The sequence below is a fragment of the Echeneis naucrates genome, chromosome 17, assembly GCF_900963305.1.
Source record: "Echeneis naucrates chromosome 17, fEcheNa1.1, whole genome shotgun sequence".
Classification (NCBI taxonomy): Eukaryota; Metazoa; Chordata; class Actinopteri; order Carangiformes; family Echeneidae; genus Echeneis; species Echeneis naucrates.
In genome coordinates this window covers 13,563,181-13,578,106 of record NC_042527.1, presented here as the reverse complement: position 1 = coordinate 13,578,106, position 14,926 = coordinate 13,563,181, and the positions used below count along the sequence as shown (strand labels likewise).

Here is a 14,926-nt window from a genome sequence, read left to right as displayed (position 1 = left end):
CTGAGAGACGAGTTGAAGCCTTCTCACCATCTCCTGTTTCCATTCCTCTCGTGGCATTTAGGAGATCCCTGCTGACATTTACCATAGGAGATCCACAAGTATGTGACTAGGCTGTCTTTGCGTTCCTTCACTAACCTTTAATAACCTTTATAACATCTTCAATGTAAAGCAGTACTCACATTTCCATAATGATAATAAAAGCAGAGGCACAGAACTTTGACATAGTACATGTGGGATTTTATGAGCTGAATGAACTGAATAAACATCCAGCAGCTCATTTATCAGCAAAAAGACACATGTTTTGGTAGATACTAGATGGGAGCATGAATGTTGGACAGCTAATTGGGGCAAAACAATTTCAGTGCTGGCTCTTAAGAATTGTTGCCAGCATCTATGGTATTAATGGTAAATGTCAGTTTGGTTGTCTTAAATAAGAGTATTTATTAGTGCAACATTTTTTATGTTTAATGTAATGCCTTAATGCATCAGCTATTTACTAGTTAGTACTATTCCTGGTAGATCAACAACAATGCCATCTAATGTCTGAAGAAAAATAGTGGTGAGAGATAACTCAGATTATTTACTTTAACACTGGTCAATGGCAATACCGTACAAATGAAATATTCCCTCACAATTTAAAGAGAATTCTTTTCTAATGCTTTAACAGCAACATATAATTAAAGGTAAGCTTGAACAAAAAGTTACTATATTATATTTCCATTATAGTATACTCATGTTAAATGTTTAAGGTTAAGTTTTAAGTTTGGAGCTATTAAAAACTTAATGTACAGCAATGTCTCTTGTTTTTATATGACAATTTCTGTCGTGATTTAATCTGGAAAAAGGTGTATCTGTTGCTTTAAAAATCTATGTAAGTGTACTGAATGAACATAATGTCATCCAATGTGGTTTTATACCCCATGAAAAACAAAACCAAAAGATGCAACAGCAAAATGCATTTATAAGCCAAGAAAAAACTGGAGAGGAAGGGGAAAGAACAGAAGAGACTTAGACATTAGCACAGGGAGTAAAGTTTCATGGCTGCCACGCAAACCTAAGCCCACAAGTTTCAAGAGAAAACGTAGTCAGAGCTGGGAGCCTGTGCAATGTGTGAGTGAAGACTGGAGAGGTGACTGGACAGTAGCCATGACACACAGACCCCACTGGCTCCTAGGACATTGTGTTCTCAGTGAGGGAGGTGGCACTCCAACAGTTCAACAGTTCTCCCAAATGCCAAACAAATACTTGACGTAAAGCTCCACGCAGGTTGCACAAATCAGCCATGCACCCCTTCATGTGTATGAGTTACGCAGTGCACTTACTGACACTTGAACTTATTTGTCCCCTTTTGCCCTGTTGCTCTACATTCATGTCCTAGAGGCAATGCCATCCATGAGGCTTTTGATGTTGGTCAGAAAAACTTTTGATGATGGACAACATCACCTTGGACTAGACACTCAGCAACATCAATAGAGAGAAAAAGCACAAGACTTGGATTTCATCATCATTATGGATACGAAGGTAGTGGCCTAAATGTTTGAAGGCTTTCTGCTAAATGAAACAAACCTTTTTTTTTCTGTATTTTTTCCCCTCTAGAAGTCCTCAAGTTTAAACTCCAAGGTCAGCCACGAACCACACATACGTAGAATTGTTCATCTTTTTTTCTTTTTTTTTTGGCACAGGCTATCCTGGCATTCATGCAGCATCTCGACAGTGTCTCCATTCATCCAAATAATTTTGATGTCACATTAACTGAACAACAATTTAATCATGTATCAGTAGACAGGGCAGTGATTTCCCAGCTGCCATCTAGTATCCTCCTGTGTGTACACATTCCTCGACTTGGCAGAGAAGGTGAGAGAAGGCTTTGAGCAATAGTCATCGCACTGTTACTTTCTTTGGTATTGGCTTCACTCTAAAGCTTAGGTGTTATAAACTCGAGATTTGTTTTATGTCATAAGCCTCTGAGGCCCGAGGTCTGTTTATATCCCCTGCAGGGTTTAGTCACCATAAAATATCTCTCTACCTCTAAGCAATGCAAAGCAAATCCATGCATGCTAAAAAAAAAAACAAAAAACAAATTACATCTCTTTTTCCTGTTATTTAGTGTTTGAAATTTTGAGTTTTTTCGTCGGAATTTAATTGAATAGAATTTTTTAAATTGATTTATATTTTCAAAATAGATAAAAAAGAAGAAAACATTTCTTAGGAAGTGCCATTAGAGCAACATTGATGCACAATGTGTACATGACTGGACATTTCTGCCCAGCTGTGAAAAAAAAAAGCTGTGACTTCTCAGGCTGAGTCCATGAATCACTCAAATGTGATATATGTATTGTTTAAAGAAACAGTGACAACATACTTAACATTCTTGCTGCTTGTGTGGAATGACAAATTTATTCCTTGGGCCACTACTGCGCAAGAAAGTTGACGGTCCGTGTCCCACAGGTTGATACAACATGCTGCAAATGACCTACATTTCTATCATCTGCTGGCATCCAGAGACAGGTGTCTGTCCCTGACTGATTCATGGCTGGATCCACTCCCATGTGTTTCTACCCCGTCAAAGTCACTTCTTTCCGGCCACCTTAATGTGAGTGAACCCAGAGGAAAATCAAGACACGTGGTTCAGACTGTTCTTGTAGGAAAATTACACAAGGCTTTTCACAACACGGCTCAGTTGTCCTCTAAATAAGACGGACCATAATGTACAACCTGGTATGATGACTTGTCATGAAATGTGAGCTGACAAATAAAGTCTTCCCTTCCCTCACCTCACCCCGCTTGATACTTCTCTATCTGTCAAGTTCAGAACCCTCCTTGGGCCCCGCGCCCATGAGCCTAGATTTTGGCTCGAGCAACTAGAGCTCGACGAGTTTGGCTTGGGTCACCGTGGCTCAGTGTGCAGTCCATGCCTCTTTTGTCAAAAGTATTTCATGGTGGCTTGGGCAAATCTGGATTCCCCCTCCACTCTATCATCTGTGAATTGTGGGAGCAAAGAGGGTTTGTGAAGTTTGTGAAGGCAAACTTGTCAGGAAAGATTGATTAAACATCCGTGGGAGCAGTTCAGCCCCTGGTTATTTAAGCTTTGAATAATTTTGCAGCAGTTTCAGTTTGTTTGTACCCTGTGAGTTCAAATAAACACACATCTGTGGTTAGGATAAATCATATTTTGACTTACAGGGAACATGAATTCTGGTCATATTACAAGAGCTAAGTTAAAACTGATCCCTTCCTCACTTCAGGGAGGTTATCAGTGGATGTTTTTGTCAGTGGTATCGTATAAGTCATCGGCGTCACCCATCTCCTCTTTCAGCAGAAAGGATAAATATCTTACTGTAGGTCCCCCGAGCCAAAAGCCACAGGCTTCCTCACGTTTCCCCAGACACTGGTGGAAAGTTACCGGCCTTCAAGAGATAAGAAGGGTATCTGCATGGTTCTCATTCACAATCGCACACAGAGAATTGCATGCAACAATGCCACATAACCAGCTGCCCAGTGCTTTTTGTCTCTTGAATGGCATGACAGCCACTTGAACCATTTCTTTCAAGATGTCAGTCATTAGAAATTATCTCAAAATTTCTTCTGCTTAAAAAAAGATCCCCAAAAAACACCATCTTTACCCTTTTCCATTTTTGGACACCATATGCTGTCAGCTCAAGAATGTGGACCACTTGGTACAGTGTGTTTATGTCTTTGACAGTTGAAAAGAAAAAATGCTAAATTGAATGAGCACTGTTCCGCTTTCACGCTGAAGAAATGTCCATTTTGACACCCTCCAAGTGAGCGACAGCTCTCAAATATCTCATAGGCCAGGCAGTGCCAAGCTCCCACCCCGAAAACTTGACCCCTGCTGACGTAGGCTGTCCATTTACATTTAGGGACACCGGCTCACTCCATTCTTAATACCATGTCTATTGTGGAGAGAAGCAGGCACAGGGAAAAAGTGTGAGAGAAACTGATTTTTTTTTTTACTTAGAGAGATGCAGACCATTTGAGATTGAAAATCTTTGTAGCTGGTGATTTATGATTTTTGAATCTTTTCTTGCTGGATTGCTTTTTTTTTTTTTAGCATTTCACATTTCTATTTTTTAATTCATTTGTACACCAATGAGGAGAACTGAAGGGTAGAACTGGCTACGAATTTTGAAAAACATTTTCGTCTGTTTCACAGACATTCCTAGTCCTATTTTTGTCTGAAGCTGGTGTCCTGACGTGATTTTTGTATCACCGGAAGCCACGAGTGCATTGGTGATGATGGGAGATGGCAATAATGCAAGCTTAGACCTCATCCAAAATCGGATCGAGTCAATGAGCAGCAAGATGGACAAGCTCATCAACATTCAAGAGAAGGTTCTCAACCGACTCAATGGGATGTCTCAGGACATTGACGGCATTGAAAAGGATATGGAAACTCTGAAGGTGGACAAAGAGGAGATCCATCTGCCGCCCAGCATGGTGAACCATACCCAGGTCATAGGACGAGAAGTGAGGGAGATATGCCAGGAAATGAGCTCCATCATGTCGGTAGTGAACCAGCGGTCCGAGCAGCAGGCTCAGAAGCTGGAAGGAATGGAAAAGCTGGTCCTTAGCATGCAGCAAGTGATCAGCTTCATTGGGGAGATGGTGAAGAGTTCGAGAATTATGGAGCTGATTATAAAAGGCCCTGCAGCTCGAAAGGGCTTCAAATCTAAAGACAATAAAGGAAAGCAAGCTACCAAGAGAAAGTCATCTACAGAAGCATTAACCAAGAAGCCTGAAAAGGTGAGTTTACGGCCCAGAAAACCCTGAAAGAAAATGTATTTGCTTTCAGTGTGTATCTCCAGTGTAGTCAAATGTGAAGAGGCTGCATTATATTGTGTTGTATTCAATTTGTTAATGATCATATGGACTTTGTATTGCAGTACGTTTCCAGGCATTTGAGCCCATCCATCACTATGGACACCTCGTGGTGCAAAAGATGCAATATAAAGTTTTCCATGCTGGTCTTCATTTCTTAGATCTCATTGAGAACTTGTTTTCTTGGCAGAACATGTGAAAGTGATCAGAGCAGAAAAGCTGACCACTCAACCACTTGGATGTAAATGTGGTCTGGACTGTGTGCCAGTTCTCCATGAAGTGACCAGGGGTGCTAGGTAGTGTCTGGAGGCTTTGGCATGTTCACACCTGCCAACTGCTGAGTGAAGTCAAAGAGATTAAGAGCACTAATTTTACAGCATTATGTAAGTTAATCCACAATAAATATCTCACTTGGAAGTTATATAATATCAAATTGAACTCAAAATGTTTTCTCTACTCATCGTGTGCGTACATCGACTTCTTTGCCCACCCCCCAACCCCAGCACCAACCCCAGCACCACCACCTTGCCAGGGCACGAGAGAGCCTCTATGAGGCCAGGGGTGAAATGTGAGTGGCCCAATTTAGAAATGCTGTTTTTGGATTGTGCTGCAGTGTTTGGGGTCTAAGAGAGCTTTAACCCCTGCAACTCACCAGGAATCAGATGTCAACAAATTGTGATGAGTCAGCGTTTCTCGCCTTCTCTCTTCAGCAGCTCGTTTCTGTCACTGACTCACTTAAACTAGCCACGTTGCTCCCTGTCAGTCATAGTTTCACTGTACGTTACAGTCCTGTGCCAGTGATTTGGTATATTCCACATCACTTTTTCCAGTAGGTAAACCCCCCCCCGCTGTAAAGCGCTGCTATAGTGAAGTCAGTGCTCTGTGATTTTTTGTAAAGTGCAAAACTGCCTGTGGTCCAAAATGACTGTTCATAAAAATGTTACGGGGAGTCCTGCTGATAAGTCTGTCAAAGTACCTTTGATTTAGAGGTTCCACTTAAGGCCTGCATTTAACACAGCATGCTGTGTCAAAAAGTAAATATGTACTTACCCTAAGATTACTATTGCGCAACTGAGCTTGGCATTAATACGACTGAATACTGAATTCAAATTTTCACTTAATGCCCAAAGTTTAATCTTTGGTTTGACTGGATTACCTAGAATGAGTGTTTTAAATTTTATTCAAATTAACATTTTTTAGGCTTCAAAAGCTTTGAAGCAAGCCCAACATCCAAAAATCAAACCAAAGGCATTGGCCTTAATAATTAAATCTGAGGACGGACCATAACCCTATTTAAAGGTCGCTAAGTGGTGAGTCACACTTACAGACATCACCACACTCCAGTCACTTATGTTGCTGCAGACGTTAGACTCATATCTCTTTTCCTCTCACCTGAGTGGTTGTGACGTTGTGGGACAATTTTATCACATATTTATGTCATGGTGCACAATGTTCAAGATTATGAGTTGACTATTGAATTCAAGCCAATTGAAAGTGTTACCCATCCATTTTTATTTTTGATTACATTGTGATGATTGACAAATGCATACCTATCTGAAGGCTACGGTGTGAGTCACATTTCAGGGGATTTCTGTTGTCGTCAGAGCACTTGTCAGGTGGTTACTCCACCTTCGGAGGTGTGAGATTTCAGCCTGTTACTGTGGCCTCGCTTTGCCTTCTTCCAATCAGGGGTCGAACTCCTTAAAACGCCGCTGTCACCAGGGAAACACTGCACTCGAAATATCTCCTGTTCTGTTTATCTCACCACAGTGTTCAGAGAACAAATGTGAGACACCCAGGGGTTCAAGACAGGTTTTTCCATGCTAACCCGACCAGAGAGTGTTTAGTGAGCTCCCTCAGCTGAGAAATTTGAACAACAGCTTACTGTCACTTGTAATATTTTCCACTCAGGGTCAGCATTGCATTCTGTCACTGAGTGTGCGACAAACGATAAGCTATAAATTCACTGCCCTGCTGCTGTCCATCCATCTGCCATGAATAATCAAAGGCATGCCGTACGAGCGTGTCCGTGCATGGATACGTGCAATAAATGTGCTAATCTGCAAACTGAATCCAGAGGAAGTGCTGCTTATATTTTGTCTTTTAATGACTTTATGTCATTTCATTGTGTTATTGATTCATCCATGTTGTGCCTTTTGAATATGTCCCTAACTTCATCAACTCTACCTGTCATTTTCATTTTTATTGAAGTATGTATTTGATTTTTGATTAATTTGTCATGCTGTCTTTTTTACGTGGTCCTGCCTTAAATCAATGAGTCATATTGATATTCTTACATGTAATATTTATTCCATTTCATGTGCATTCATATAACCCTACTAAGCATTGCCATCTTGTCTTTTTACTAGAAAACTACCTCTAATAAAGCCAGTAAAGGGAATCAACAGATAACTGCTGCATGTGTGCCAAGTACTCCTCAACCTTCTCACAGGATAAAGATCCACGGACCAAAGCATTTCCTTGCCTCACGCAAATGTGGAAAGTTTGTAGGTTTTTTCGTGCTCATAGAGCATATTTACACCAGAACATGTCTTTTTATTTGTAAGTTGTAGTTTTTATTGTGTTTGCATTTTTGGCTTCAGGCTGGCACTTTGTTCTCCATGTTTTAATTATTGGGCTGGCTGCATATGTTGAACGTTATGGTACAGATATCCTCAACTGGAAAAGTCTAATAGTACGAAATTCTGTTACATTGGGAAGACACAATGTCTTCTTTAATTTTAGCTTCACAATCTGCCCAAAATCATTAATTTTGAGCAAAAACTAAAAAGTGGAATTCTATAAAAGACGAAAATGTCAAAATATTCCTTTGCTGTAATATTTCACTACATTATATCTTTGAAAATGTAAAGACCATGACCATCATTGAAAACCATGTGTGTGATTCAAATTTTTATTTTGACTGTTTTTATTCGCATTTCACAGTTGAAAGACCATAAAGCCAAAGATGGGACAGAGAAGCCATGTTTGAGCCCTAAAACTCAAAAAACTCAAAAGAAGACAAAGCCACCAGATACTGCAGGTGCTGAGATCGAAATACGCTTTACTCTAACTTCCAAAAGTTGTCGCTTTGCTATCATTAGAACAGCATGCAATTTAGCAAGATGTAAACGGTTAAATCAGAGTTCTGTTTTTGCCTTTTTGTAGATCATATCAATCTGAAAAAGCAGGTTTTGCTGCTTCAAGAGGTTCAAAAACTCAACAGGGGGAATACAGAGAAGTCAGCTGACCAGCTCACCCCTGAATGTGTGAATCTGGAAACTGGAGTGCCCCCTAAAGATCAACAACCTGATGAACAACCTGCTTGTGATCTGGCAGACTACCTGCATGAAGATTCACAGGTGGCTGAGAAGCATGAAGTAGTTGAGGAGGTCAGTGAGGCAAAAGTGGAAGAAAAGGCACCAGGAGGAGAGCCAGTGGTTACAGACAATGAGCCCACGCTCGATGTAGAGGATGTAGTGAAAGAAGAAGAGGATGTCCCAGAGGAAAAGGAGGAGGAGAACACCTCTGCTGTAGAATTAGAAAAAATCGCCGAGCTCCCGACTGCCCAAGACATTGAAAAAGAACCAGCTGCTCTGGGGTAAGAGCTTCAATCATGAGATAGTGAAAATTAATCAATAAAAAATGTTAATGATAATATGGTTTAAAATAGCTTCCAATAAAATTCTCATTTCATCCTTAATTCATCCTCAGGCTTTGTTTTTGAATTGAGCTCTGTTGATTAAAACAAAACAACTGAAACTGTAACTGGATCAACTATTTAAAAAAAGATGCTGAGATATTACTCACAAGTAAAAATACGCCCCATGACGCATTTTATAGCGTGATAGTTTGGGGCATGTGAAACTAATGTAACAATTTATTTGTATTTGTAATTGGTTTTCACCATGTATCTAGGCATTGCATTGTGTCACTGATCTGACATATCATGAAGTCATTAAAGACTTCAAGACCAAACTCCTAACATAAAGCTTTGTTGGTGTTTCAGCCCTGATAACACAGAAGCCAGCCCATCTCCAGAGCCTGAACAAGAGCAGACAGCAGAAATCAGCAGCAAAACTATTAAATCCTTTGTCACTGAGGAACACTTTGTCGTTGAGGAACACACAAAGAGCCAGGTGGAGGTGAAGGACAATGAGGTGGAGGAGGAGGAGAAGAGCGAGGACATCAAGGAGGAAGAACATAAGCCTGAGTCTGAGGACTGGGCCATCTTTAGGGCAGATGGAGTTGAGATCCAGTTGAACCTCAAACAAAGGCTGGAAAGAGAGAGGAATGAAAATGACACAGTAGAGAAGTATAATGATGATGCCGAGCAGTACTTCATTGGTAAGTTAAGAGTTACTGAAAACTTGGCATGGTAGACCGATGAAAGTTTGAATTTACCCGATGTCATCCTTTTTTTGGTGCAGAGAAAACTCCTGTAAGGCAATGGTAAAATTAAAAATAATCAAATCTACATTTTGGTCACAGGTCAAGATCCTGAGACTTACTGTAACGCACACTAGTGAAAACAGACAGGAGCCTATAGTTGTGTTACACAATATATGGGCTTCTATGATGAAACCAGCCAGGCTGATAAATCAGTCGATCAGTCGTTGCTGATGTTTTGGTGTCAGTGCTGTTGATGATGGTTTAGCAGAAAGTTAGTAGCAGAAACTGCAGTACAGAAATGCCAAACTAGTGTTGAGCCATTACATAACTGACCGTCTGAGAATGTTAAGTTGCTGCAACCAGCTCTGAGGATGTGTGGCACAAAGACAAGAAGATATAATGTGCCAAAGTACGGTTACTCTTCTGGACTGTCAAGGCAAACACCAAATCTCCTGTGTTCTCACATTCCCCATAACCAATTAAACCAGATTATTTTCTCTTTTCTATTTTCTCTTGTCCCCCAAAATCCGACTACAGACAACACCCCTCCTCCAGCGGCCCCTTTCAATCACCGCATCGTGTCGGCCAAACCGAACCAAATTAGCAATTTCTACACCATCAACTGGCAGGAGGTCCTGGGCGGGTGAGCACTGTACTCATGTGTGATGTTAAAAAAAGATACCAGTGAGTGATTGATGAATTGCAAATATAAAATACTGAGAAAGAGTTTTAATTCTCATAAAGCTCAATTGCATAACCCCGCCCCCCCCCCATCCCTCACCTCCTCTGCTCTTCTCTCCCCTTGTTCATAACTTCAGAGTCACAGCAGTTATTTTTACTTCAGGACCGAGTGGTATGTGAAACTGTACCCCCAGTGCCAGCTGGTAGCTAATCACTAAGTGTTAATCCAGGTCTTCAAAGAGGAGACAGAGCCCAGCTCAGATGTAATGAAACAACAGATTAAGCACGATACTCGAAGCAAGATCACTTTTTGATTTGTCATGGGAAAACAAATGAAACGCTGCATCAGCCCTGTTTCACAACTGGTTGCAGGCCTCTAAGGATGTTTGACGCTTGAGATTGTAGCGTTGATAGAGCAGCTGTGGCAATTGGATTGTTTTTCTCTCTCTTTCTCTCTAAGTGGTCGTTTCGGTCAGGTCCACAAATGTGTTGAAAACTCCTCCGGTCTCACTTTTGCAGCAAAGGTCATCAAAGCCCGGAGTCAGAAAGAAAAGGTACCGCACCTAACACACACTGTCATGATAATGAATGAGTCCTATTTTGATTTGTGCATCAAGAGCTACACCTCATGATATAAAAAGCAGGAAAGGGGCTTAGCTACAGTCTGCACTGCATACTAGTCCACCACAAGGCAGCACAGAAGCAAAGGGAATACTTCTCACCTAAGTGAGAAATATTTGACCTAGAAGAGAAGATGCATTGTCTCATAAAAGAGAACAGCTGACACCTCTCTCCGTGTCTATGTTTTTGTGTGTGTGTGTGTGTGTGTGTGTGCTCCTTTGTGTGTCGGCATGTCCACGTTTGTCTGCATCTGTGTCTGTTCATCTGCTTCTGCATCTGTCTGCGCCTGTGTCTTTGGTAGGAGATGGTGAAGAATGAGATCCAGGTCATGAATAACCTGGACCATGCCAACCTGATCCAACTCTATGCAGCTTATGAGTCAAGGAATGACATCATCCTTGTACTTGAATAGTATGCTCTTTCTTTTATATTTTAAGCACTTGTTCATTCATTTAAAATCAGGTTATCTATCTTCTTCGAGATGTTATCCTTAATCAACTTAAGTTGGTGGGCCCAGAAAAAAATCTGTTCACTTATTAAACTTTTATTCATTCTGCATGAGAAAGATATTCTTTTGCTAAAATAAAATGATACTCTCCATTAATAATCTAAAAATGTTGGCATTATTTTGTGTTTTTATGCATTTGTGTTTAATCTAAGTTTAACTGCACACATTTTGATTTGTCTTAGTGTTGATGGCGGGGAGCTGTTTGACAGGATCATTGATGAAAACTACACTTTAATGGAGCTGGACACTGTGATGTTCATCAGGCAGATCTGCGAAGGTCTGCAGCACATGCACAAAATGTACATCCTACATCTGGATTTAAAGGTAACCAAGTCACTTATATTTTCCAGGGAAAGCACCTATACATCCCTGTAGATTCATTGTAACCTGTCTGTGAAAATACTTAGTATTTTTTTTTTTTTTTTCTGGCTTTCAGCCAGAAAATATTCTGTGTGTGAGTAGAGCAACGAATAAGATCAAAATCATCGATTTTGGTCTGGCCAGGATGTAAGTATTGGTATTTGCTTCAATTTTTTGATCCTTTTTATTGCTGGGTGTAATCCTCCAAAAAATAAAATGTCTTTGTTATTCAATGTTATAGCTACAAACCAAGGGAGAAGCTGCGAGTGAATTTCGGCACGCCAGAGTTTCTTTCCCCTGAAGTCATCAACTACGACTTTGTGTCATTTAACACCGACATGTGGAGCCTTGGTGTCATCACCTACATGCTGTAAGTTGATACATAAGCATATGCACGCATTTTTAAGAGATTAATGCCAATGACTGTTTGTCTCTTCTTCTCAGTCTGAGCGGCCTGTGTCCCTTCCTTGGTGATGACGACAATGCGACTCTGAATAACATCTTGGCTTGTCAGTGGAGCTTTGAGGAACAGGAATTTATTGAAACGTCTGAAGAGGCCAAAGATTTCATTTCTAAGCTTCTCATTGTAAATAAAAGGTATCACATTCTCTCCATTCATTTCTGTATGTTTGTTGCGAAGTAAAATATATATGTGGTTACACTAGGTTGTATGCACTGAATAGTATCATTGTGTTTCTCTCCAGTTGGAGAATGGGGGCATCTGAGGCCTTAAGACATCCTTGGCTCTCTGACTCAGTGCTTCATCACCGCCTTTATACAAAGGTAATATAAACAGCCCCGGCCTGCATTTATCATAAATGACAAAATACTAGGGAAACAGTTCCCAGAAATATAAGTCTTGAATATGTAATTTTAGAAATCCAGCAACTGAAAAAGACTGATAAAAAAACCTGAAAGTAATATCTAGTAAAAAAAGATAAAATGATCAGTGAAAAATATAAAAAAGACAAATATTAAATGTAATACTATATTTATACATATTCTTTTGAGATAAGAACACGTATTCTATGTGCCACTCTGCTTATCTGTTTTGATTTGATTAATCACACCCTATTGAAATATTATTGCTGACTCTCAATTTTACAGAAAACTATGTGCAGATCACGGCGATCATCATGTGTACCCGTGACTAATAGTTAAGGTCGGTCTGTTTTTTGTTTTGTGTTTGATTGTCTCTGTGTCACGTTGCTTTTATTCTGGTATTAGAGGGGGTAAATATTGTACCCACCTTTTTATAGGAATATTTTTTAAAACATCCACAAGGGGGAAGCATGACTCAGATTTCTGCAGGGCAGCATAGCAGCTGGAAGAGCTTGAAGATATAATAACTAATCTTCATCTCTTTTTAGGGCTCTACAGCAATGTGACGGCTCCGGCTGCGGCCACTTGGACCAACCCTCTTGTCTATGTGTGCTACCTAGATTTCAGATCATCAGTACATCTGCAGTATTTTCCTGAAATGTGATAGATGAGTTAATGTAGCCCCAAAAAATAACCAATATAAAAGGAAATTATAACAGAGATAAGTGTTTTTATTAAAGTGAGATTTACTCCTTTGTTAGTATTGTACTGTACTACTTTTTACTCTGATATGGAAAGAGCTCATATTTTCACTTTAATCAGTTTTCACGCAATAAATGTGATAAAAAATAACTGAGAGTAATAACTCAAGTGTTGAGTTTGCAGTTTGTGGTGGTAATTTATTGCCTGGCATAGTTTAGTAATATGTTTTTGTTTCATTATGTCACAGATAACAATTTGAAATGGTGCTCAAATCGATTCTACTTTTAAAACAACCACTTACTCTCAGTTATCTAAAAACCAAATACAGCGTGCTGTCATTGTTTGCTGCTGTCCTTGTTCTCTGCTGAAACTGTAGATCACAGCGTACGTTTTCAGAAACAGACCTCCACTGCGTTTGTGTGAAGGCTACAGCATGATTCATCGAATCATTTGGGCCATCAGTGAAAAATGTTCTTTTCGGGCTGTAAATAGATGCTTAACTGTAGATCATAGTATAGGATAAGTGTTATATGTATAGGCAGGATGGATTTTGTGTGCTTGGTGTTAGGAGCTGTAGTATGTGCACTTTATAATGTTATTTATATTTAGATATATTCTACATTAATGCCCTCTAGTTCTCCTGAAAAGGCTTGTGTGGTTGGACCTCCACGTCTTTTGTTTCATCCTCATTCATTCTCATGTTCATAAAGGAAATACATTTCACTGTTTATGTCTTATCACCTCGGTGTAACATTTTAATTCTCTGTCGCATGTTATGTGCTGATATATAATCCAACGGTACAACTTAAACTTGACAAATAGAGTAATAATAGTTTTAATACATTTCCGTTTTTTTTTTTTTGTAGTGCCACTCTGACTGTGTATCCATGTCACTGTAGATGGTTTTTAAACATTAAAAAGTTACCTTAGAAATGCCTTCTGTGAAGGTTCAGTAGCTGTTAGTAATTTACTACCTACCTAAGTTTTCCTCAGTGGATAAAATATTTTCAGAACTACATTTATGTGAATTGAATGGAATTGTTTTTGAACACAAAGTGCTAGCAAAAGGAGTTGTCCTCACAGTGTTAACAATTTCGAATTCAGCATGTATTTGTGAAGTGTGTACACACCCATTAAACTTAAGTTGTGTCTCTAATTGTGACTTGTTTGTTTTTATTCAGTTTTTAACAAGGTTCAGTTTGACAACACACATTGCAGCAGAGTGCCCCAAATTACGATGGTGCACGAGTTCATTAAAGTGGTGAAGAAATACCCCAAATAAACCTAAAGTATAAGTCACTGCGGAAATGAAGTTAGAAGGTTAGAATTTGAACCATTGCCCCTTAAATACCCAAAGGTGTAGAAATATTGGTGCATGTCTGCTAATTTAGATCATATTTTATTTGAAGAAATATTTTTATTGAAGAAAAAAAATATTTTTTATACCATTTGTTAATAGGTAGAATCTTTGAATGGGTACATTTATAAAGCTTTGGTGATGATACACTCTCAAAAACAAATTAGAACCAATTTGTGGTCTCCTAATGTGAAACTAATCTAAACACAACCAAATGTCTTCAACATGCGTCTTGGTTTTCTTCAGTATATTTAATTCCGAAACAATCACATAAAGGTTTTTCAATGCCTTTCAACTCTGGCTGGGTTACTGAGAGGAAAACATAATCTCTGCACGATTAAACACAGTTTACATAAAACATTTTGTCTCTCTGTGACAATGTCGTGGTCAATTTTAGTTAGAATTTTACAATCCCATTCCAGGTCTTTGTAAAGCTTAAGCACATAAACACACACCCGTTCCCAAGATGAAAGTATGGCTGATTCCATGAGCCTAATAAAGAGCATCTGAAGCAGTCAGTGCATGAGATATAGTTTATTCACCTGAGAAAATAAACTAACTACAGGGGATGATGATCATGTTAGAGGAAGAAGGTTTTCACTGAGACACACTGGAGAGAAAAGTGTCTATCAAGGATTTTTCCA

General features: G+C 39.5%; 1 protein-coding gene across 2 annotated transcripts; it reads left to right on the top strand.

The window, feature by feature from the left end:
• Window positions 1-3,934: 3,934 nt before the first annotated feature.
• Window positions 3,935-14,069, top strand: mylk4a (myosin light chain kinase family, member 4a). 2 transcript variants are annotated; one of them, XM_029525559.1, is made up of 15 exons: window positions 3,935-4,764; window positions 7,209-7,346; window positions 7,786-7,882; window positions 8,008-8,440; window positions 8,849-9,186; window positions 9,769-9,874; window positions 10,373-10,466; window positions 10,835-10,944; window positions 11,224-11,365; window positions 11,478-11,548; window positions 11,643-11,771; window positions 11,846-11,998; window positions 12,106-12,184; window positions 12,509-12,563; window positions 12,772-14,069. In XM_029525559.1, the coding sequence occupies exons 1-14, from the start codon at window positions 4,255-4,257 to the stop codon at window positions 12,560-12,562; spliced, it is 2,454 nt and encodes an 817-aa protein (XP_029381419.1). In that variant the 5' UTR covers window positions 3,935-4,254; the 3' UTR covers window position 12,563; window positions 12,772-14,069. The 2 variants fall into 2 exon arrangements, with proteins under 2 accessions (XP_029381419.1, XP_029381420.1); XM_029525560.1 differs by lacking the exon at window positions 7,209-7,346.
• The last annotated feature ends 857 nt before the right edge of the window (window positions 14,070-14,926 follow it).

What these genes read in the sequence shown, in the direction of transcription:
- mylk4a (XM_029525559.1), top strand. Translation starts at nt 4,255, where the DNA reads ATGATGGGAGATGGCAATAATGCAAGCTTAGACCTCATCCAAAATCGG. An exon ending in TAACCAAGAAGCCTGAAAAG is followed by an intron (nt 4,765 to 7,208) that starts GTGAGTTTACGG and finishes TCTTTTTACTAG; the next exon opens with AAAACTACCTCTAATAAAGC. An exon ending in ATCACCGCCTTTATACAAAG is followed by an intron (nt 12,185 to 12,508) that starts GTAATATAAACA and finishes TCAATTTTACAG; the next exon opens with AAAACTATGTGCAGATCACG.